At 36.4% G+C, this 25,887-nt stretch overlaps 1 protein-coding gene across 12 annotated transcripts in view; it reads right to left on the bottom strand.

Annotated features, from left to right (window-relative positions):
- Positions 1–25,887, bottom strand: part of COL19A1 (collagen type XIX alpha 1 chain) — a 179,456-nt gene that overhangs the window by 148,168 nt on the left and 5,401 nt on the right. For 11 of the 12 annotated variants that reach the window (XM_064412323.1, XM_064412330.1, XM_064412329.1 and 8 more), the window contains exons 3-5: positions 20,687–20,761; positions 20,082–20,181; positions 188–311 (exon numbers count right to left, since the gene is read on the bottom strand). In XM_064412323.1, coding sequence (XP_064268393.1) covers positions 188–311; positions 20,082–20,181; positions 20,687–20,761 — 299 coding nt within the window. Of the gene's footprint in view, positions 1–187; positions 312–15,695; positions 15,764–20,081; positions 20,182–20,686; positions 20,762–25,887 lie in introns of those variants that run through there. The other variant, XM_064412334.1, reaches the window with a different exon arrangement.

Here is a 25,887-nt window from a genome sequence, read left to right as displayed (position 1 = left end):
CAGTCCAAATTGAACAGATTTCTGTCATTCCTGCCACAAATTACCAATTATTTCAGAGCAGTCTGTCTATTTATTTCATATAAATTTCAGCTAAATCTATTAATAAAACATCCATTATTACAGGTGCCATATTACATGCGGGAAAAAAAGAAACTTTTTGAAGGAATAAATCAAAGATGACTCTAACCTCAGGTGTGTCATACTGATTTAAAACTTGCCATATATACCAACGCTCTTTCTTGGTATTTCGCCGTACACGGAACGTAGCAACCAGAGAGTATTCTTCAGGAAGCCCATTTGGAAAAACTTGCCTGGAACAGGGGAGGAAAAAGATTTCTTGTTATTCTTATACAAATAAGCACTGCTTAAAAGGAATGAACAGAATAATACCTGGTGAAAACAAGAAGACAAACAATTTCTGCACTCATACATATTCACAGACCTCAGCATTCAGAAGTGTTTCTTCAAAAAAGTACAGTTCAGTCTTTTTATAAGAATGACTGAAAGTTTTATTATTAATTTTTGTGCTAAATTTTTTAGCATCTGTGATTAATATAAATAATTTCTAAAAAGAGATTTTGAAAAGTGAATATCTCACATGAAAGTATTTAAAAATACATATTTTTCCAGTTTATTGCTTGAGATACTTGAAGAAGTTTTGTAGAGGATTTGTGGAATAATCCCCATCCTTGGAGACTTTCAAAACACAGCTGGACAGGGCTCATAACCTGATCTAACTTTCAAATTGGTCCTGCTTTGAGCAGGGATTTGATCCAGTGACCTCCATGGGCAATGACTCGAATCTTGAGCATCAGAACAGTTGGACTTTAGCAAGCTTGAAAAAAAAAATCAGGAATGTATTTTAGGGCAAATGATTTACTGTTGTTTGATTTTGTTATTACTTTCTCACCTAAGATGCATCAATGTCTCAAAAAAAGTCAGACCTATATCACAGAATGCACCTCAACACCACTTCCCTGAACTCTTTGAAAAGTCTGCACTTCACAAAAAATGAAATCTGTACCTCAACTCTACAGCCTTTGGTAACCATTAAACATATACTAAGTTTTTCTGAATAAATTAAGATGGTACAATCAACTTATTTAATTTGAAGCTTCTGCATTTCAAATTATTTCTTTTCTAAGACAGAGGTGAGAAAACTAAAACCACAGATCTCTACATAACACAGGAGTAGCAAAGGCGTTCACATTGCTGTTTGCAATCAGCCAGCCATGGTGCAAAAAGCATTCCCTGGATCAGAGCTCAGGAAACCTGTGGACCTCCCCATGCAGCAGAAAAAAATTTGTCCATTTTATTTCCCACAATCACATGAAGCAAATGGTTTAATTTAAAAAAAAATACTGTTGGGATTACAATTATACAGCAATGTGCTATAAAGCTTTTCTTAAAACCAAAATAAGACAGACAACACAGGTGAGGGCAAAGAAAGAGCAAAGCACTACAGCTGATGAAACAATAGCCCCACAACCCTCCTGGACATTGTTGTACTTAGGAGCTCAGGAAAATGCCTCCTGTGCAGAGAAGCCTGCTCTAAACCCTGCCAAAGAACTTCTTTAAGGACTAGCACCTATTTAAGTCTCTCATGTGGGAATCACACTTCTTTGGCTTATTTCCCACAGCTGATTCCTGTTTTATCCTAGGACCAAATTGGCTGCTGTCCCACATTGTTAGTGGACCCATATGCTGTTGTACAGCTATAGATGTTGGAATGTCAAAAGGCAAGGGAAAAGAGAATAGGCTTGGCTGTACTTAGACCTGGATTTCACACTTTGTATTTCAAATATAGCACAAAGAATATGTTTCATGATTTATAAAAAAAAAATACCTTCACTGGGCATGAGTGTGTGACTGCAGAACAATAAACTATCTGGACATGGGATCAGCCCTATGATTTCCTGCACCCCAGGCAGGCTAAGGAGATGGTATCTCAGGTTTACAGCTGTAAGCTAGACAGGATATCTGGCATCTGATGTGGATGGGAGCATCTGATTAGCTCTCCAAAATCAATTAACTTTCCCAGCTAAGTTCCATATTGGGAACACTGGGGAATTCACATTAATGGACAAAGGACAGACAACTGTGGAAAAGAAACTATCAGAAGTCTTCATGAAACGAAAAGAGGGGAAACCATGATTGTTACTGTAGGTCTGGAAGACAAGCAGAAGCAGTCTTTGGCAAGGTGGCACTACTTTCTACACAACCACACCCACCCACCACTCCATCGCTTTTCACTGCATGCCTTCCTCATGCTTTCACAGACATCTAGATGTATGACAGTATTAAGTCTTCTAAAATTGTGTTTCTTTCAGAATTTGTGCAAATAAGTTTGGTTGTGTGAGTACCTGTGATATAAATTTACCTCCCTTAACTGTTTACCAAACCATTCAGGAAACAATAAAAGAGCTAAGGTATGGGCCAGCATTACAAAAACCAGCAGGAGTTCACTCTAACTTCCCTTACCTTTGAGCTGACATAGAAAACTGTATTGAGAGAAGTGAGAAAAGCAGACATCAAATTAATTCCTAAGGACATTACCAATTGCAGTGAAGTCAGCTAAAGAGCCAAGATTTAAACAGAATTGAACCAAGGATAAATTCAATTAGATTCACAAAATAACTTAGGTAGGAAAGTATTTCTAGAGGTCAATGGATTTAATCCCGGTCTTAAAGTAGGGACAACCTGAAAATTATATCTGGTTACTCTAAGTCCCGTCCTGCTGAGTTTTGAAAGTATCTAGAATGGAAATTATTCCACAACTCTTTCGGACACTTGTTCCAATATCTGGCCAATGAACAGCACAAATTTAATATAGAACTACCATATACCAGAGATATAACTTAACAGAGGCAGTATCCTTATTTTGAGAAGAGTTATCATTGGTGACTACATGAAGATTTCTTGGTGACCAAAAAATCATTAAAAGATGCTTTAAAGTATACACTTCACAGTCAACCCTTCTAGCTAGATGGTGAACATGAAAAGGAACAAAATAATGGGGTGAAATATCCAGAAAACCAGCAGGCTATCTGCTACCATACACAATTGCCCCTATGCTCTTCCTCCCTGAATGGCTTTAAGTGATTGTAACAAAATATAAAAGCATGCATTGAACATTGAAGTGACTTAGGTACAGATGATTAATAAGATACTTTTGTGATATTTAAGTATTATTACCATGGCATCTTCTAATCTGTAAAATCAGCTAACAATCCTCAAATTTGGGCAAAGTATGTACTTGTTTTAAAGAATAAATATAATGACATTTGATGAGAAAAAGAAAAGAACAAACAGAAATATGAACATAAAACCTCATGTTGGAATATGAGAAAAGCCAAACCAAAATTTCATGGAATACTGAGTTTGAAATTCAGAAATTATTTGAATGTTTACAATACTGTTTCACCTGCTCACATCTACAAACATTTAAAACCTGAGAAAATTTATGACGTATTATGTACAGGGTGAAAACAATAAAGGAACGGCAGTAAACATTAATAAAAAATTCAAAAGCAAGTTTTCCCACACATTCACAACCCAAAAAGTACTCCAACACAGATTATTTAACCTTTCCACATGGCACACTATAAAAACAATAAGAAAAGGAGAGACAAAAAGGGTGAAGGAAACCTACACCAACCCCACCTCAAAGTCTACAGATGTACACACAGCACAAACAGAGAACATAAGCTTAAGGTAGTAAATCATGGTGTCTACACCAAAAGCAGTAAGAGAGATGACAGGTTTTAAGCGAGTTATAATGTTACAGAAATATGGGTAGCAACTGGTAAGTGTGCAAATTTAGCTATAATGACAAGACAAAAGAACTTACAAATTAACATAGACAAGCATATGAGGTATCTTTGACATCTGATCTCTCAACCAGATGCCTTTTTGGACAACAGTGTCTGAACAAAATTACATCATCAGACTTGGAAGCAAAAAATCTGAGGTCTCCATGAAAAGCAAATATCCTTTTCAATGGGACAACAGTTAAGTTCTCCAGTTCTTTTTTAATTTCCCAGCCATCCTTCCCAGGTGACTGCTCAGACTTTTAAGTCTATTAAAAAGGTGCTCCCTTCCTTTTCTACACTCAAAACACTCATGTCTGCTGTGGTTTGTTTTGAATCCAACACTGTCCAAGCTTACTATGAGTGACTGAAGCACAGTCAATGGCTTAGGCACCTCTAGGGACATGGGCAACGTTCTGGCATCTCTACACACATCTTTGAGTCACAATGGAACTTGGGTGGGAGTTACATGCCTCTATGCTTAAGCCATGGTGCTTCTAAGCATGCCTGGAATTTATGCCCAGACGCCAGGGGAAATCAGTTGTCCAAAATTATTCATTTTAGGTGCCACTAGGGGTTGGGTGGTGCTTGAGAGTGGGCAATTTGAATTATTCTCAGACTCAGGCGCCCAGAGTCTGATTAAATTATACTTTAGGTGGAATTTCGACAGTTTGATTCTCTCCCTCTGTCCATATTGTCAGTAGTATATAATAAAAAATTCAAGTTGATGAATGGAGCACTGTGTTCTCAAAGCAAAGCACACCCTTGGTGGAAACTACTGAAAACAATAGCAGGAATTGAAGCACATGAACTGAATACAGAGGTTTGAATTTACACCACCCTGGTCTGCTGGACTGAGATGTACTGCAAATTACAGAGGCCTCCGCTGGCAAATTGAGGAGACCATCAATAGCCAGCAGGAACATTCCCAACAATACAATATTTTAGATTGTACATAGATATGTTACAAATCCATACATTCTTAATGCTTCACTGGTTGAAAGGTGAGGCAGATGCAGCCAGAATGGTAACAAATACATATGTTCTTGCAACAACTGTGTGCCACTCTGTCAAAGCATATGTATACACAGACTTGCAAATGCTTTTGCTGCATTCTCCTCTTTTTTTACTGCATCAAATGTAGCCATAATTTGTCCTAAAAGCAGGTGTATATGCTGATTGTACATTATGAGGTTACCAGAACAGCAGTTAGAAGAATGTTGCATGAACATTACCACTGTATTTGTGCATGCCTTCCACTGTTTATAAAGATTAAGTATAGAATGATTTTTGGCAAAATATTTTTTTATTCATTTGTTTTCTCAAAAGTTCTGAAATGCAGATACCAGCTGCAACTCCTAGTGCTAGCATACTAAAAGAAGTAATTATGAATGAATTAACGGTGTATTCACTGTGCTATAAACAGTTTTAGTTCTATCTTTGTAATACAGCATTGAGTTACCCATATCAAATTTAGTAAGGCAATCCTTTATTTACCTTTTGTTTTTATTTTTAAAAAAAGCACTAATGGAAAAGCAGCATCTATTTTTGAATCTTATGAACTCCAATTGTTCCATATCGAATGAGAATACACTACAGTATATGATAAACTTCCGTATTTACAAGTATCAATGAAGCCTCAAGCTTGCTGTATATCTTCCAAGAAGAGAAAGATGAGCCAACTTGCATTTCCTGAGAGTGAAGTGAGAGATGTTTTGAGTTTATGGCAAGACATATCTTTTCCAGCTGACATATACCATTACCTGGTATATGTCACTTGTAACATGACAATGTTACAATAATTTGGTGACCAGAGCTCAAGGAGTTGGTTTAAAAAACTTTCCTGTATTGGATAATGATTTATTTCATACTTCATTGATGGAGACACTGAAGTGTTAACTTTTTCAAGTTTGCAAAGAGTTTAAACTCCGATCAGTTATGAATAAAAAAGTAAAGCTCAGGTGGGCCAAATACAAAAGTCTCCACATTATTATTAACATTTCTACAATAAATCGGTATATTTTTGATTCTCAGTTTTTTACCTAACTTGATTGGTACAACAGGAAAACAGGAATCAACTAACTAGAACAATTTACCAATCCCTGCCTAGAAAATGTATTTCAAATTCTTTTCAAATAAAAGCTAAGAACAGCTGTCTTTTCTGTCAGAATAAGAAATAATTTCCTTCCCATCCATCTTCCTCAAATCACTTTAAGATGCACTATATAGTTTCATGTTACATTAGGCCTCAAGTTGTTTTCATACGACACATTATATGATGCAACTCAAGGGAAACTATTCAGACAGCTTAAGAGTTATTAATTACTTAGGGAGAGCTCAACCCACTCATGAAATGTACTGCTGAAAGCAAAGCTGCAGAGCATTTTAACATTGAGAAGAGGGATTTACCTAATATTTCATATACTTCGGCATGCCTCTGCTTTCATTTACAGAACAGGTATAGATTAGCTGACCCTTAATGTACAAATTTTTCAGGAATTTTTTGCAGTGAAAGTCAATTGTATTGATATCAAAATTTTAAAGGGCATTTGAAAAAACACAGTTTTGAAGGAGGCACAGAAAAGCCAAAACCATTATGCCTGTGCAAAGTACTTGGGTTTCCAGCAGTATTCTGTATCCTTATTTACAGGAATTATTGGTGAACTCCTGGCCCTAAAGAAATCAAAGGCCAGTCTTCCTTTGCTTATAAAGATGCCAGACTGTCTGCTTTCCAATTTTAGCCTATTTTTGTGTATTTTAAGTTTTCTGGGGAAAAAAAAAATTAGCAGCAATAAGAGCAAGACATTTAAAAGCAGTAATATATAAAAAAGGATATTGGAAATACAACATTTTTTCATCACTTTTTCCTAAGTAGAATTTTGCTGAATTTTTATGAAGTTTTTTAGAAATTTCAGGTCAACAACGAATTTTGTAGTCCTATGTTGTGGAAGCCAGCTTTCAGTCCTTTTGATGAAGTTACACACTTGCTGTTTTGAGCAGCATGGGGCAGAGGGATATCAGAAAGCTTTGTCCAATTCCATGATTCAGGGAAAGCAGATGGAGAGGTGATGTTTTCCCCTGTGTGAAAAAAACTAGAGACTCATGTCTTTCTTTCTTTCTTTCTTTGTTCCCCACCTCTCAATTTGTTCTCTGGTCATCTAAGCAAAAGAAACACTCTGAATACAAGATCTGTGTTCAGCGTAAGTAGCAGCAACATCCATCTACATTGAAAATATAAAAATAACCAAGAGAAAATAGTCTGTTTTGAACTCCAATAATTTCCTGTTGAGAATTATGCTCTTCCTAGATATAGGAAGACCTCATTCTGCTTTCCCTTTAGGACTGACATGTAGAACTTCAGACATGTGCATCCCTCATTCCCAGTTTTGTAATAGGTTTCTACTTCTGCGATTCACTGTAGGGACTGAAACCACCCTGCACTTATGTAAACCTGGTCTTATTGTTCAGCATGAAGATCCCAGAAACCTTCTGTGCTTTTCCTTACTCAGAGCCACACTAGTAAATCGATTGCCCCTATAGGAAAATTTACTTAGGGTCTGACATTCCTCACAAGGAACACACACAAAAAAAACCAAACTAAATTTTCCTCTTTGGAGATTATGGCAGAATCCAGAGAAGTGTGATGATCTGTCCTTTTCTTCAGTGGGTTTGTGATTGTCTCCTAAGATACAGTCTTTGTTAAAAATTTAAAACTAAGATGGGCATAGGAGAATGGTAGAGATTTAAATTGTCTTCAGCTCATTCAAGACTTGCATCAAGATTTTTGGCCTTTAGAGATTATACAAAAATGCTGCTTTTCTGTCCTAAATATCCTAAAATGAAACTGTGGATGGCAACCATCAAGAGAAGAGGATGAGAACTTAAACAGTTTAAGAGGAACTTCGGATATTTCTTTCAACATCCATCCATATTTTTGTTTTGACATTTTAGGAGCTGTTTTCTAACTCACATGATCCTTCTAGTTAGCTACCAGAAATGGAACAAACACAACAGGTCTAGTTATTACAGTAGCCTGTTATTCGTCAGACTGAAGTCAATGAGATATTAAGTTCTTAAGCTAAATATGATTATCTACAGCGGAATAAAATTATTCAGCTGATCAAGAAACCTTTTGATGATGTTAATGAAAAAAATTATGGAAAGCTATGGCAGACAACTGACAGTGCAAATTGCTCTGCACACGTTTTTATATGCTTCCTACCCTATTCTAGGAAGCAAGACCTATTGTACAGTATTAAATATTTGTATATTTAAGTAGTTGCTGTTGTCTGGAAAACTAAAGAAAATTCAAACTACAATAGACAATTTGTCTATTGGAAGCCATTGAAGATGAGAGAAAATGCACTTCATACTATGAAAAGAAGGGATGATATCAGGAATTACTTAGCTTATATATCCATATAACCTTCCCCAAAGGAGGAAGAAATCCTTTTGTCATGAGACATTTGTACAGATACCTAGAGACACTAACTGATTGCACAATGGTCTCTTTAGTTTGGTACAGAGGAGGGTGACTCAGCTCCAGCAGAGCTTTATGCTGAGAGACTCACACCCTTTTACTTCTCACGCCAGGGTTTTGGAAGGCACCTTGTGTGTTTCTGCATGACATCATGCTACCCAACCTAAAAACGTTGTTTCCATAGAACACTCCATTTCTTCCTGTTTAGTCTCCCCTCATCCCCATCCCAAACTTCTGGTAGCTTTTTACAATGAACCAATGGAACAAGTACTAGTGAAGTGAACTGCTGATTACACTTGGAACAGGCTCTCCCTTTCCTTCCCGGGCTCATTCTGCCAAGTCCTAGACATCCCTGGCTGATGGTAAAGGGCAAACCATCTCAGAGGCCAGCGTCCCTCTCAGGAAAATGCTGAGCACTCACAGTGCTAACAGCATGGCTGCCACTGGAAAGGGAGAGCTAGGACTGCTGTCTGGAGTGCAGCTGCACCAAAGTAAGGGGTGCTTTTTTTGCAAACCCCAAATAATTGTCTGGATAACTAGCCTCCTCCTCTCCAGCATGCAGGACTGCCTATAAATAAACAAACTCATTCCTGGCTAAAGTTGCAAGCAGGCTGTGCTAAGAAGTGCTTGAGAAAAACAGCACAGACAAGAACAAAGGCACTAGAGCTTACAAATCTGTATATCTACCTGCCTGGGTTCCAGTTGATCTCCCCAAAAAAGAAGGTGTAAGTAGTGAAGATTGAGTTACCAACAGAAGAGATCTGATCCGAGTAAGAAAGAAGGTTAATGACACCAGATAGCAGGGTCAGACCCGAAAAAGTAGCTGTCAGCTGCAAGAGTGAAGCTACAGAGAGAACATGCTTTTGCTTTAACACCCCCTACACACAGCATGACTAGTCCACACATATTTAAGCCTGGTGTTCTGCTTACACTTAGAAGGATAATTAGATAAATAAGGTGCTCTTTTGCAGTATATAAAAACTGTGAACATTTACAAATTTTAAATGAATGAGTATGGAAAAGTATCAAAAACCTTATTTGCACCATATCAGAAGACTTGCTAGCATTTTCAGAAACTGGAAATTATTTTTATTAAGTCTCAGAACTTAGACTGTATAATTAATGACCAGTTTAAAAACAAAACAAAACAAAAAAAAACCAAAGAGCATGTACAACTCAGCCTGCAACTCTCACAATTTCTCTAATAATGAGATTTTTTGTAAGTTACAGATTAAATGGGGTTAAAAATAAACAGTTTAAAAATACCCACATTGCTATCTGCTGAGTCATATCTATATTTAACAGGATGGACCAAAGTCCTGTGACTTGCTAACCCTGTTACTATCAGGTCCAGCTGGGGAGTGTCCAGGTACTCCCTTAAAGTGCTGGAAAAGAAAAAAAAAACAAAGCTTATAAAAAGAGAGGATACCTCAAGCAGTGATATGGATAAGTGAACATTTTATTTAGGTGAATTCTAATCTTCACATCAAAACACACCACACCCAACTTGGTGATTGAAAGAACACTGAATAAGACTAGGAGCCCTTGCCAGACTGGGGAATTAGGCTAGGTGTCTTATATCCAAGCAAGGAAGCTTGATATGACAGGAATTCACAAACTTGCATTGAAACAGTGAGGAAAGCTCACTACTCCACAGCAGAAAATCTTTGCATTAAACTAATACACCAACTACAGCAACTTGAGGTTAAATCATCGCTGTAATTTTCATGTAAAATAACAGAAATGGAATGAACAATGATCATCTTTTTCAATGGTAAGACTGAGATTAATGTCGGTACTGCTGATGAAAATTCTAACAACACTATATTACCTATTGTATATATCAGACTAGTAGACAAAAATTTAAAAAGTAATAACAGTAAAGAAAATATTGCTATTATCACCAATATTTTTAATTAAATAAAATTGTAACATTTAAGCATGCAATGAGATGAAAAAAATATTTTGGAAGTTTCAAAAAGGAAGTACTTGGTTCCCTCATTACCCCATTACAAAACTTGCATTTTGATTAATTCACTCTTACCATATAATTTATATGGTTGACAACGAAATTACATACCCAATATTATGGGAAACTACATTCCCAAGGAAGAGAAACTATTTACAGAATAGTTTATAATACAATCATAGAACCCCAGAACAGCTGAGCTTGGAAGGAACTTCTGGAGATCACCTGTTCCAAGCCCCCTGTTCACACAGGATCATCTAGAGCCAGCTGGATAGCAATAAACATTCACTTGTGTGTTAGAACAAAATCAGAATAAGCTGTTTAAAGCGATGACACTTAAACTTTGTGATTTAAAAAGTTTGGGTGTTGTAAGAAATATATTCTTAGGCATAATATGAATTAATATGAGTATTTCTAACTTATTTTTAAGGAGAAAAAAAGAAGCAAGGCTATGTTATAACTCTTTGATCTTTCAAGAACTCTAATTGGTTAATGACTCATGACTTTCCTTTCCATGAAATCATATCAGCTATCTTGAATCATGAAGTGTTTTTTCAGTCCTCCTAACACTTTCACAACAAACCAATCTTAAGCTTATGTAATTTCCTGGTAGCATAGCGTATCTGTCTCCACACACTAACAGTAATGCAATTATTTATCACTTTCTAAATTTAAAAAAAGTTCTCTGGAAAGAAAAATAACCTATTAAAAAAAGAAATTATTTCAAAGTTTATGCTCCTTTTTGGCTTAACAGATATCTTTCCTTTTCAGACATTCAAGTCATCATATACTAAAGTGCTGCTAGAACTTATTTTTCATATTTAGTCCTTTTGTAATACATATTCTTCCAATGCCTCTGTCCCTATTATTATTCTTATTAGTTACTGTCCTTATCATATATTGTTCACAGTTCATATTAGTTCGTATTAGAATATAATGCCATATGCTAAACATTCTAATTCTCAGCAACTTATTCTCACAGGAGATATTAAAAAAGTCAAACTACTGCAATAGAAGATTCACATCCCAAACCCTCATTTCCAAATACAACTGTTGCCCATAAAATGAATGAACATTATCTACTAATTCTGTACAAGTTACTGCTAGATGTCCATCCTGAGCAAGAGCAATGATTTCATGCTGCAATTGCACATGCTGCACTTCAAAGTGCATCCACCATGGAGAGTCCTCAGTGCAAGAACTGGGCTGGAATGGCACTTCTTTCCTGCAAGCCTTGGCAATCAGTTCTTGTTATTGTATACACTCCTGGTGAATACTATCATACTTTTTGTTTAATTTCATTGATTAATTTAAACTGGTAGTAACTTAGCTTTCTGAGCTGCTCATATAAGAGACAGATCCACTAACAGGAAAAAATGGTGTGTAGAGTCACAGCCCCTCAATAATCTTATTTATGTTGTTACTTCTCAGGAGTGGTCCAAAGCAAACCTCACGTGCCTTAGCCAATGGATATTTTTGGGATATGCATTCAAAACTATTTCAGTAAATTAATACTGCTCACCATAGAGTATGAGCACACACGTTTCTTACCAAACTCTCACAGAATCATAGACTCACAGAATTGTTAAGGCTGGAAAAGACCTCCAAGATCATCAAGTACAACCTAGCACCACCACCATGTCCACAATAAACCATGTTCTCAAATGCCACATCCATATGCCTCTGTATCTTTCCAGGGATAGGGACTTCACCATATCCCTGGGCAGTCTGTTTCAATGCTTTACAAAAGTTCAGTGAAAAAAAAATTCTAGCATCTAATCTAAGCAGAAATCTCAGTAGAGTTCACAAAGAAAACTGAGCAAAAGAGGGAAGTCAAAGTTGATCAAGAGGTTCAACATTAACATTTTTAATATATCATTAGTAGTCTAATCCCTAAAATAAAAGATACATGAATTTTCCTATGAAAATTAGAAGCACACTGCCATATTAGGAACAATAATCAATAAGTTATTCAAAGCCTAAATTGCCATGCCCAATTCCAGAGTATTTTTAGGATTTTTTTTAATAGAATTTTGAGATACTGGAACTAGTCACACTGACTAAATCCAAAAATAACATTATCTCTTCCATGTGGTTCTGTTAATATACCAATATCTGTACATCTTTTTTCTATGGATTACAGATTGTTTCTCAAGTTGAAGTTTATTAAATCATTCCAAGTTTTGAAATGAGTTTGCGGCATGACAAATATTCACTTGAGACAGGCAAGACTGCAATCAGCAAACTCTATACACTTAGGACTGAGCTCAAATTAATACCCAGAGCTCTAAGTGAAAAACCCAAAACATAGACTGTAGACTTCAAAATCAAAGAAGTATTTTTTAAATTTTGTCAATTTATCTTCATAAACAAAAAAATACTTCATAGCATGATGATAAAAATTGCAAAGAGCTAACCGCATAAAAATGCCAGAGGCCAAAAATCTTTCAGAACCAAATGAAAATAAATTAAAATCAGGGTAATGAAAAAAACACCAGGCAGTTTCACTGTGAGACAGACTACAAACTATTTTTAGATATAAAACCTAAAAACTGAGAGGCAAGGTGGGGGAAGGGTATGATCTCTCTATGACATATTTATATAAAAAGCCGCAGTAAAAACACAGATATATCAGCACAAGTGTATTTTTGTAGGTGCAACTTTAGTTAAGAGGAGAAATGCCTGACAGCATAGCTAAAGCAAACTAGATTACACAGCGTTAAATTACAAAAGCCAGAAAAAGAAAGACCTGATTTATTACAGATTTATTACAGGTTGTTTGTTGTTTTGGGGTTTTTTTCCCCGTCTGCTGACAAACTGCTTTTGAAGCATGTGGCACCATTGCTTCAGCTAGAAAAATTATATGCATTTTATAAAGACACTTGAATCCTCTCAGCTCAATCAGCAAAACTGATAAATGAATTTTCAGTCTCCATATACAACATAATGGGGCTACAGTGGATCCTCAGCTGTGTGCATTGTGCCCAGTACATACCATTGAATTCTGTGTGGCTGCATATAGCGTGGCTGCAGATACCCACAGCTATTCTGGTTTTCCAGAAAACTTCATCTGTACTGATTTTGTAACCGTGCTTTTGTTCTAAGACTATCAAACACAGACCTTGTTAAAGACTTAGATCTGCATCCTCCTTGTACTAATTTTTGACAGATTTTGCTTCAAAAAAGGTGGCCAAGACAAATCAAGAAAACACTGCAAAGATTTTAAAAATCAACATGTTTGGCAGAGAGTAAGAGGCATGTAAACTTCTGTGAAAGTTCCCCACACTCTGGAATCACTTAAGGCTCCTTCAGTTAATGTACTGGTAAATTGAACAACCTTCCTTAGAATTTGTGTCCAAGTTTTTGAACAAGGTTCATTGAGAAGCATCCAGGTAAATTTCTCATGCTGTATCCAGAAATCAAATAACACAACAATATTGTCTTGAAATTGCAGTATGTATGAAAATCTATGTTTTAGAAAACTGAAAAATAGTTTTGGCATCCGCATCAGATGAAAATAGAAAGGAATTCCCTACAGGAATATATAGCAAAAGTGAAATTGCAGATGCTGTTGTTTCAATCAGAACACTGGGATTGTTTTCCACAGGGCAGGTTAAACCATTAAAAACTCAAGGTAGAGTTTCAGGGTTTGTTTTAGCTAAAGGCAGTGCTGCTGGGGTTGGGGGCAGCCTATCTTGCTCCTTTCCCACTGTGACTGCTGAGATGACACAGCCACAGGGATCAGCCGCCAGCCTCGCTGAACAGAGAGGCTGATGCTGATGTGGAGGAAGTGAGATGAGGCTGAGAGATGGAGATGGGTGCTGTGAAAGCCAGATCCTAATTTTATTTTCTTCCAAATAATATTTTTGGCTTTGTTTATTTGGATTTGTTTATTGCCTGCCATGAGGCACATGGGATTCCACACAAACACTGCTTGTCTCCTGCACACTCATTGTGGAGTAGTGCCCTTAAAGTACACACCTCACAAAAGCCTCTTCCCTTTATTTGCAAGTGCTTTAGAAGAAGATCATCACTAGGAAATAAAAGGAAAATAATGAAGTTTGCTTCATCCAACAGTGTTTTAACAGTTCAGCTAGTATGACACTGCCCCACTAAGTGCTCCACTGTCAGGGAAACACACTACAGATCAAAGCATTTTAATTTGTTACAGTCAGTGGCTTGATTAAAAAAGATTTTCTAACTCTCTGTTCCCTCACAGTGTGCTTTTAATGTAAGTGCCATACATTTTTAAATGTATTCTTTCCCTCTGCCAACTCTGTCTTTGCCTTTGCTTTCCCAAGTCTTTCTGCATAGTAAATTACATGTTAAATTGTAGGATATTCAAACTCACTATGGACATCAAAATCCATTAATACCTGAATGTTGAAGTTTATAAAAATTGCCATATTTCTTGTAAATTATCAGGTAGAAACAGCCCCAAAATGCAGACAGACATTGACAGGTGACCATTCTTTAAAAGAAGCACTGGTCTGTAATTTTACATGGTAAGAAGCCCCATTTTTCTCCTCAGTTATAAAATTAAATAATTGGTATTTATGAGGTGGGTACAACACCAATTTGTTCTTCTGACAATAATCACTGTATTTTCCTTCTTTTTAACTTCTAAAATAAAGTAAGTGTTGAAGTTTCTGGAAATAAACACAAAATATAGTATTTCAGGAAAAAAGAAAGACTGAATCACTACAGCTTCTGATCCACTACTTTAAAAGACGTGAAGAAACATCAGAATTTGTACTACATTCAGGCTCCCACACTCAAGAAGCAAATTCCAAATTCCTTTTTCTTGAAAATACCCTGCAACCAAAATACCAGACATTTCAGTCTTAGCACTGTCGGCTCCAACTGCTCAAATGACCTCAAATAAATACGTGATACACTAAAGGAGAGGTGTTTTCTTGCATAAACATCTAATATTTTAATAGTCCAAAGGCTAGCAGGATTTTGTGTGAGCACAGATAAAAGCTGGTTTGAATAACTCTAACTACTGCCTCAAAACTGGGATAATACTTCATTGCCATTTTCAGTCACACTTTAAAAGTCTTCAATGAATTGTTTTGGAAACCAGTGGTTATCACATGTATTTATTGTATACCATTTATAAGAAATATGTATGAAACTTCCTAAAATGTCTTAAAATGTTTTTCAAGAAGACTGTTGAAAATAACTCTGATGTTCAAATCAAATGCCATGTACAAAAATAATAAAAAGTTATGCCCATGAAGACCTTCAAGGAGAGCTGAAGTTTATGAAAGGAAGCCAGTATTTTTTAGTTTGGTGAAGAGAGTGGTCTCAGCAGATACAGGCAGAGAACAGACAGCAAAGCAAAAAGTTGCAGAATCACGTAGAGGTAGGTGGCTTTGGGAAAAGCAAATTGCTATGAAAAGGCTTCTAACAGTGAGCACAGAAATCCCCTCACCTGATGCCAGCTGTGCTCCAGGAAAATGGAATTCCCTCCACATTTTTTTGCAATTAAAAAGGTTAGCACTAAAAACAAACAGAAAACCCTACATAAATATTATTCATCACCAATTTCTGTTCTTAGCAGAAAGAATTCTCCTGACTGGAATTTACTGAGGCAAGTGGGAACAGTATTTCTTCCTCCAATAACTAGACATCCCAAGAAGGTGAAACACTTTCTCTGAAATATGGCCCAAGCCACAGCTCTTCTGGCAGCACTGAGTAACAACTTTGCTGGTGGAGCTTGTAGTCCAAATACAGTCAAAATCCAAGCTCTTTTGTAATATCTTACAAAGAAAGGGGAAGAATTCCTAAAAGAGTCGTGAGAGTAATCCCAACTGCTGTAACTCAGATCATTTAGCAGCCAGATATGATAATCTCCTCAGTAAATTAATATGGTTTGTCAAGCCAAACAAACTACAGAATAAGAAAGCTGTGACTGTGCCATGAAGATTTGCTAATCATGAACATCCATTTCAAGAACATTCTGAAACTCAGCCGAAACCAGCTTATTATCTCCTTTATTGGTGCTTTCAGAAGAGGAAAAAATTGGCCCACCAGCACCCCAGAAAAGTGCCAGTGAGAAGCAACTGATGTCTGCTGAATCTTTAGAGAAAGAGAGCAAAATTAATTAATCATAGAGCTATTTACTCTAAGGCAACTGAAGAACAAAGTCTAGCCTAAAAGGTTTCATGTCCAGAAGTACTGAATACTGCTGGCAGGTCTAAAGGAATGCTACCAGTACAAAGCCCTGCTCTTCTTTGTCAGCAAACTGTGCCACACTGGAGTACACTACATGGGCAGTACATGTTAAAGTCTGGAGAAAAAATATGACTTTATAAGGTATTTGCTGAGATAAAACTGAACCATTATATAGTTACTATTATTCTATGATTCTGTAGAGTGATTATGACTATATAATTAGGCTGTCTGCCTAACAGTACTTCACTACGAGTTTATGACTCAAAAGCTCTGTTGCACTGCTTTCCTCAGGAATAACTTCTCTTAAAAGTTCACTGAGAACTTCAATAAGCAATTCACAGTTCTAATAAGGAAAGTATTACTGGCATTACATTAATATTTTACATTCATTTACATAAAGTATAAGAGCTATCACAGGACAAAATATATACAGAAGTGTGTCACAAAAAGAGCGAAAGACCTACAGCTGAAGTCCAACATAAATAAACATAATCAATTTCCCAAGCTGACAGTGCATTGTAAATTATTTACAACATATAAATAGGTGAAACACTACTCCAGGTCCATTGAAAAAAACCAAAATGGCATCAGAGAAGAAAAATGGCACAGCATAGCTTTCTATTACCCACACTATAACTGAATGAATGAAATGCAAGAGGAGATGTGCCAAGTTACTTGATACTTGCTAGTCAGCTTAATCAGATACTCTCAATTTCCTGCAGGATGGATAACAAACACTGTTCTGCTGCTTACTGCACACCACGTCTACTGAAATATTTTCTGAGGCAGAATGATCCCTAAAGCCATCTAATAACACAAGGAGTCTGGAACCACACAACCCGACACATTGTAAGAGAAGTAGGTTTCAATAAAAATAAATAATTAAAAGATATTGTAGATGGATAACTGGATAGTAAATTATAAGGTTATGATGACAGATACCCAAGTTTCTGACTATCCTTTATTGTAACCCTACCATGTAAAAACCCAAAAGCTGACTGTGCTCCTCGCTGCCATCTTCCCTTATTTTAAAAACATCCTAAAACTTCAGAAGAGTTTAAAAAAAACACACTTAAAACAAAATTTTTAAAACTATTTGTCTGAAGTGTTCTCTCAATATCAGAAAGTCATTTTATATTCAACAAACTGAAATAATTAAGACTAGAATTCATCTTTTAATGACATGCATTTGTGTGAAGAAAGGTTAATAAAGGATGAGCAAGATTATTGCCATGAATAACAAGGATTTAATTTTAGAAATTCTGCAGTGCTTGAATGTTATTGAAAATACTTTTAACCCTTTCATTGTTCAGGAAGATATATGTATGAGGTACTACTTACTGGCGCAGCAAGCTGAATGAAAATCTTATCTTGTACCTAATTATCATCAATAACATGATATTAATTTTCTGCCTAAATATATTCATTTTCCTGCCTAACTTTATTCATATATTAGCACTGATATGCATTTTATTAATCATCATCTCAGTCGCTTCATCCAGCTAAATTTTTCATCCATTGGAGATGCATATTTCTAGGGAAAACTAGAAAGATTTTCTCTTTAGTTTTACGTCTTTAATGAGGTTACACAGAAGAAAATAACAGGGATGGTGAGGAATGTGAGAACCAAGAGACCATGAAAGCCAAGCCACCTCCCTTCCAGCTTTACCCCTAACTGAAATTCTTTAGCCCCTGCCCAAGTCACACTGACAATGAGGAAAAACCAGCTAGCCACTTTTCTCTCCTTTCAAAAAGCTGAGGAGATAAAATATAGGAAAAAATATATAGTACAAAAAAACCCCGCCAAACAAAACAACAATTGTGACTTTCCTTAAAATAGCTGATAGGGCTTTGGTAATGCCCCATTTCATTGCCTTCATTAATAAGATGTTTTCAAAAGAAGAAGAAAAAAGGACATTAGTATTTAGGCCTAAATAAAGCCAATAAAAAAGCTTTATGTTTTTTAACCTCAACATGACCTCTCAGACCACTTCTGAAACCACTCAGAAATTCTTAGAAATCAATACTTTGAGTCAAGAATTTTACCTCAAAGTAATATGAATTTTAAATAATTGACCCTTTTGCAATTTCTATCTCCTCTCTGTTCCATTTTTGGCATGGATTTTCTCACTGTTTCAAAACAAAGTCGTCTCACAAGATGCATTTCTTAGCATTACTTAGGTTCTTATTGATAAAGGAAAATTGCTCCACATTTTTTGTTATTGCCTTGATTTTCTAACTTTCTGTAGTCTCATGTTTCCTTCAAATTCCCATAAATTGGAAAAAAAGGCTTGTAAAAAAAGGAAAAATTCATAATTTTTAAAAGGAAAATTTTCTTACTAAAAATCTCTCAAAATATTTTTAGCAAAGACATTTATGAGTGGTACCTATATCTCCTGTTACTCTTCTAAGGACAATCTGGATCATACTGGAAAGGTCTTAATAAAAGAAGAGCACTCTTTGTGTTAAGTAATTTTGTCCAGTCAATTTTCCTTCAATAGCATCCAATGTATTTTTAAAAGAAAGATAGTGATTAGTTTAACTTTGCAGAATTACACACGAATAAAGAATTACATTTACAGTATCTAATATGTCAGAAAAACTTAGAGAACCTAAACATTCTAAATTGCTAGATAAATTCCTTCTGTAGTCACGCTCCTCTCACAAAGATCACTTTGTTTTGTGTCTGGGTGCCTCCAGCTCTTCTCTTCTTCCTTCCCCCTGGCCTCCTGCTACTCACAGTCCCTCTGTGCTATGCCCAGGATCCAAGCAAAGGGGAAGTCCAAGGGCCAGGTGTGGTTTTTTACTAGGCAAGCTGGAGCCAGACCTCTTGCAACAGAAAATACCCAACCTGAAGACATGGGAATAGAGTTGCTTCCCTCGTCATCACAGGAACACGCTGTACAGAAACCACAGTCCCATGACTCAGAGCACATCTCAACCAAGAAGCTCTGAGATGATCCTCTCTTCTCCACTGAGCTCAGGGAACTTGAAACTACATTCCTAACTGCTTCTTGACATTTCCTTGTCCCTATGCAAACTGAAGTCCATCCAATCCAATTGTGCCCTACTCTCTTTCACTGTCCTTTTGATTTTTCATGCAGTCACTGCTTTTCATCCCACCCTGTGTCAGAACAGGATTTTGCCTACTTTCTCCTCTACACCAAGTGCCCACTATTCTGTTGCTGCTCAAAGGCAAAATGGGAATACCACAAAAATTTAAAAAATAGCATTCAAGGAAATGGTGATACTCTGACTCTTTTCAATCTGGCCAGCAGTAGTGAGAGAGAGGACAGACAACTCCAGTGGGGGAAGATTAGTATAATATTTCCAGTCATACCATCAAAGTTATATGTTTCCTTTATTTTATAAGTATTAATGTATTAACAGTCGAACTGTCAATATTAGAATCATAATTTGAGAAAGTGCTATTCACAATTAACTTACTACCTATGTACTTTCAGATTCTAGAAGGAAAGCACACCAAAGCCAAAATCCTTCTCACAGAAAAAAACCTGAAAAAGTCTAAAAACATACTGCTTTCTGTGGCATTCTTTGGATACATGTTCAGTGATTCAGTAAATTAGCAGCATTGAGTCTGAGCTCTAGCTTTTAAAAGGTAAGCATGAAAGTAGTATCTTACCTTGTATCTCTAATGAGAGGTGCACTTCCCAGTTTAAAACAGATCTTTTCCCCACCACATGATGTTTGCCTTAATGAAAAGCTTTCTGCCAGATCAAACCCTGTAAAACAGAACACAATACGATACAATTATAATGAAATTTAAAAACCATCAGTAAATAATAATTTTTAGCACACTTGAATACAAGCATATTAGCATTTCTAGCATATAGACTGACAAGCTGTTTTGAAAAGTAGAACTTGAAGTCAGAGAAACTTTCAATATTCATTTTACTAGAACTATTCATGCAAAATTCACTTGGTAGATGACTCTAAAACCTGAAAAATAAATTTGCTAGTTCTTTTATCATCTGAATTGATAAGAACACAGGATGATTGGAAAAAAACATGGAAATTAGCATGGCTGCCAAAGAACCAATATTTTTGAGGAAAAACATATTCTGGGATGCTGCCACCTTCCTGGGAGCAGCAGCAGCTTTTGGTGCCTGGGGATGGCATTCTGTCCTAACCTTTCAATTTTAAAGCCAGCTTCAGTCAGACTATAATTACATTCAGCAATCATTACCAGCTAATTAATACAGATGTCCATATTAGCTTGTCATTTACCTGATACACCACGACTGTCTCTGTTGATTTGTTTGAGATGACGGGCAACCGTTTTCATTAAAGGACACACAGCACCTTCAAGAGAGAACAGTTTAATATCTATGGTAAAATGTTATCAAACTAACAGGAATTGAACAAACTATCATAGCACTTATGATAATATTGACAGTAATGTTTCTTTTTGTTACTTTAGGATATGAAAAGCAGCAATAAACCAAATTACAAAATCTAAACAAGAGCAGATTTTGTACTACACTTCCAATAATATAAGCAGATAGAATTTGTATCACATTTTAATTCAGCTGCCTGTGATTAAAGTTCATATAAACAATATAGCCAGGAAAAAAATATGAAATTCTTACCATGATGTTTCCATTTACAACACTCTATAAAGCAGTAATATCTATTCCAAGTTCTTTTTGTATTTCTCAAATACAAATTTATTTGTATTACTAGAAAATATTTTCCCCCACTCATGAATATGAAACAGTATTGTATTTTGAGGAAAAAAAAGCACAAAACTTAAGTTGGGGAGTAATTCTGGACCAAAGTATTTTGGTAAAAAACCAGAATGTTCTAAAATATGGAACATGGTAAACTGAGGTTAAATCTAACTGAACCCTTTGATATGGCACTGTATTATTAATATGCAATATTTATCATTAATTCTTACATGCATTAAGTCCTTTATGCTCTTTTTTAAAAAGATATACAGGATGCCTACTTTTAAGAAGGAAATACAGGAAAATGTCACTTTTGTGCAGGGGTCGGAAATAAGGCTTGCTATTTAACAAGTTTTGCAAATAGCCCTGCTAAATCCTAAAAAAACCCTAGCAAATCAAAGATGACAAGTTACGATATTTGGCCTGTCAACTTATCAAGCACAGAGCTTTGTGAGCTGAAAAGATGTCCAAGTTGTAGTTGAAGCTGCTGAACAGTGAAGGTCAAGGCACTTTCTGAACCATTAGTTCAATGAAAAAAGTAAGGAATGCCCTACCATTAACCTGGAAATCATCTATATTTGAATGTTTCATAAGCGCATCCAGACCAAACAGTGTTACTAAAAATAGCTATATTTGTAACCTTAAAGCATGTGAAATTTGTCATTGATTCTGTAGTTATGTAGAAATCATATTATCCTTCAAAACTCTTAAATGCTATTAAATATATTTCAGTATTTGATCTGGATTAAGAATGGCTAATTGGAAATAGCTAGTAAAAGTGAAACTATATCATATAATACAGTTTCCTGATTATATGGTTGACGAAAGCTATGTCAACTATTTGAAGAATAGACAGGGCAAAACACTTTTTTCTTTTTTTTTGTAAGATTCATTAAGTTCCATGTGCTTCACATGTAAAATTACAGTTACAATTAACAATCACAGATAAATTAATTTACTTCTAAGGCTGTAATAGAATAAATTTTTTCTTTCGCTCATATAGATCCTAAATACGTGGATATGCATGTTTTTCCCTGTACAGATAGAGTTTCATGATAAACGAGATGAAATATATGCATGAAAAACTCTGTAAATTTCCTTTCCTCAGAAAAGATGCTGAACTGTAAAGAATATTCATGTTGAAAACTCTGAAGTGAAATCTTTCATCATTTGTGGTTGGCAGGAAGTTTTATACAGTGAGAAAAGCATTTGCTGGAATTACATCTAACATAGCAATTTCAATACACCAGTTGATATATACACACATGGGACAGAAACAGGCTCACCTTAGATACCCTTTAGTTTACAAACCTCAACTTTCAATCAAATACAGATTATTAAACTATAGAATTCACAGCCACTCTAAACCAATGGATGTTGTTAGGGTACATTTACATAACTATAGCTCTAAGAAATAAGCTGGCGTAAAGGAAGCCATTTATGGCTAAAGTTACAAAAGAATATCAGACATACTTGGACAGATGTTTTTTTCTTAAATCTACAGGTTTTCTAAGGGTCTTTTTCAAAAATATTCAATAAATTTCAAGGCAGATTCTTTTTGGTTAAATTCTTGACAGTACTTATAAGAGCAGATAAAGAGTATTTATTGCTAATTTTACCCTAAACTGATGTAAGCTTTAGAGAACCTGGGACACAAGTGTCCTTTTTTTTTCAGCATTAACTTACATGAACAGTGAAAGACTAGAAAGTTCAAGCCTATTCCCCACAGCCACTTTCTTCCAAGTCTAAATAAAGACTCAAGCCTTAATTTTTGTGTTATCCAGATGATAGCAATGATTCCTCACATACCACAGACTGGACCGTGGACCTATTTTTATCAGTGGCGTGACAGTCACAGCATTGACAAGCCATTAAGTGTTATTTGTTTGTATTCTGCATCCCCAAAAGAACTGAAAGAGTTACGGTGAACCCTCTATTGCATGCTGCTGATGCACTCCTTCAGTTCAGTTCTATTCCTTTTACCAGAGAGCTAAGGGAAAACTCTCAAATAACAAGACCAAACTCTCTTCATACCAAGAGTGACAACTTTCATCATTACAGAATGAAGAAAATTCTTTCTGCAGTTACAGCTTGTATAGTTAACCTCTTCCACAATTTTTAGACTGCTAGCAGATCCTTAAATTTTCTTTAGCCTGAGACAAAACAGGCAATTTGCCCATTCAACATGTGGGCAGCTGAACGACAAGGTCTACATGAAGATATTCAGGAAAGAAAAAGAACAAGATAAACCCTTGCTGCTAATCCAGTGGGAAACCATGACCCTACCGGGCCTGTTAAAATGCATTACTATAAAATTCATGAAGTAGTAAGAAGAACAAGCTTACATTTATACACTAGATTGCTCTACACATGATAAAACTACATCTGTGTGGACGGAACTGAAAATATTAATATTAAAACAGTGATATCAAAGGTCAAGTTAATCTTTAAATTAATGAGTTTACCTATCAATACAAATAAACTGGCCTGGATCATTATAAATCAACAAGTTCTAGCTATGAGCTTATTAATATAAAATCAATCCAATAATGTTGAAAATATTAACTTTTGCAGACCAAGCAGGTACATCACTGACCGTTGCCTTCTCTCTATTACCACTAAGATTAGTAAAAATTTTTTGTTTGTTTTCTAGTAGCATAATTAAAAAAAAAAAAAAAAGATTACATCTAGACATATCTGTTGCAACATGCAATAGCATGTTCCAAATTTCTGGAATGATCAGGACACCTGTTGAAGCACACTGCAGCTTCCATCTAAGAACCATACTCAGCTTTCCATTCCATGCAAACAAGGGCAGAAGAGACTCGTGTGTGCTTCAGCCTCCCTCTTACAGATATCTCTTGTGTGCACTTCCTGAGTGGGAACTGAAACTTCCAATGAGCAGTCTTGGTTTCTCCAGATTAGTGTAACCTGTAATGGCTAGATTCACATCACAAGTCCCCATGTGCTACTTTATAACTAAACTTCACATTCAGGTGAAGTTTTTAGCTGCCATCTACCACCACTGACATGCATATTGTAAAGGCACTGAAGCTTCCATCAGTAACCATGACCACACCAATGAATGTGGCCGAACAGCAAGGCCCAACCTAATGTATACCCACATCCTGTGTCGATGACTCAAGCTTCAGGCAGAAACCCATATTACCCTAGATTTTTCTCATGCTCTTACTGGATCAGGCTTCGTAAACACCAAGACACAGGCAACTTCTTCAGAGCTAGCCACACAGTTGCAAACATCAGCAATGATATCCAGTGAGTCCACCTCAAACATATTCCTAATGAAGAAAACCAGATCCAGCTGGCTTGCTTTCAAGGTCAATAATTCAGATTTCTTACATATCTGTGGCCTCAAGTATACAACCATCAGGAAATAAGATGTGTTTTTTTTGTATTCTGTTATTTCATTCTGTAAAGAAGATTATATTATATTACAATGTATATGTGAATTAAGACAAGGGTGGGAAGAATGAAGGGAATGCGATACAGTAAAGAAGTCAGTTCAAGTCTGGTGACTATTTACATGGCTATGAAGTAACGTAACAGCATTGGCAGGCAGAAGTAAGAAATCCAAGCAACAGAGTTCAAGCATTAGGATACTCACACTAGGCCCTGGAGAACTATATTCTCCCATGAAGAAGAGCAAGTAGTGAAAAGCAGGACTTCATATTATTTGAGACAACTAGCACCACTTAACCAAGGGCAAGTCTTGCACGACTGACTCAGTGGCCTTGCACAACAAAGTGACTGCATCAGTGGACAAGGGAAGAGCTATGGATAGCATCTGGATTTCTGCAAGGCCTTTGACATGGTCCCCACAATATCTCTGAATTGTAGAGGTTGGGATTTGATGTGCGGACTGCTTGGAAAATGACAAATTGGTTGGACAGTCACATCCAGAGGAGAGCGGTCAACTCCTCAATGTCCTGATGGAAATCAGTGGCAAGTGGTGTCCCATTTGGGATCAATGTTATTTAATTAATTAATGACATAGATTAAGGGATTGAGTGCATCCGCAGCACATTTGCAGATAACACCGAGCTGACTGGTGCTGTTGACACACCTGAAGAACAGGATATCATCCAGAGGGACCTGGACAAGCTCAAGAATTGGGCTCACGGGAATCTTGTGAGGTTCAACAACCTTGTGAGATGCTGCATCTGGGTCAGGACAACGCTCAGTAACAAAACAGGCTGGGGGTTGAAGGAATTGAGAGCAGCCCTGACAAGAAGGCTTTGAGAATACTGACGGATGAAAAGCTGGAGATCAGCTGACAATGTGTGCTCACATCCCAGAAAGCCAGTCATATCCTGGGCAACATCTAAAGAAGCATGGCTAGCAGATCATGAGAAGTGATTCTGCCCATCAGCTCTCATGAAAAACCCCCCACTCTGACTACTGCATCCAACTTCAGCGCCCTAGCATGAGAAAGACGTGGACCTGTTAGAACAGGTGCAAAGGAAGGCCACAAAAACCATCAGAGAGCTGGAGCATCTCTCCTGAGAATTAAGGTTTTCAGCCTGGAGAAGAGAAGGCTCCAGGAGGACCTTACTCTAGCCTTCTAGCCAGTGAGTCTGTAAGAAAGATGGGCACAGACTTGCTATCAGGAGCTGCTGTGGCAGGACAAGGGGTAATGGTTTTAAATAAAAGAAGTTAGATTTAGACTAGACTTTACAATAATGGCAGTGAAACACTGGAATAGGTTGCCCAGAGAGGTGGTAGATGGCCCATCCCTGG

This window comes from Passer domesticus, chromosome 3 (assembly GCF_036417665.1).
Source record: "Passer domesticus isolate bPasDom1 chromosome 3, bPasDom1.hap1, whole genome shotgun sequence".
Taxonomy (NCBI): Eukaryota; Metazoa; Chordata; class Aves; order Passeriformes; family Passeridae; genus Passer; species Passer domesticus.
Note: the sequence above shows the minus strand (reverse complement) of the source record. Positions and strands in the feature narration are given on the sequence as shown.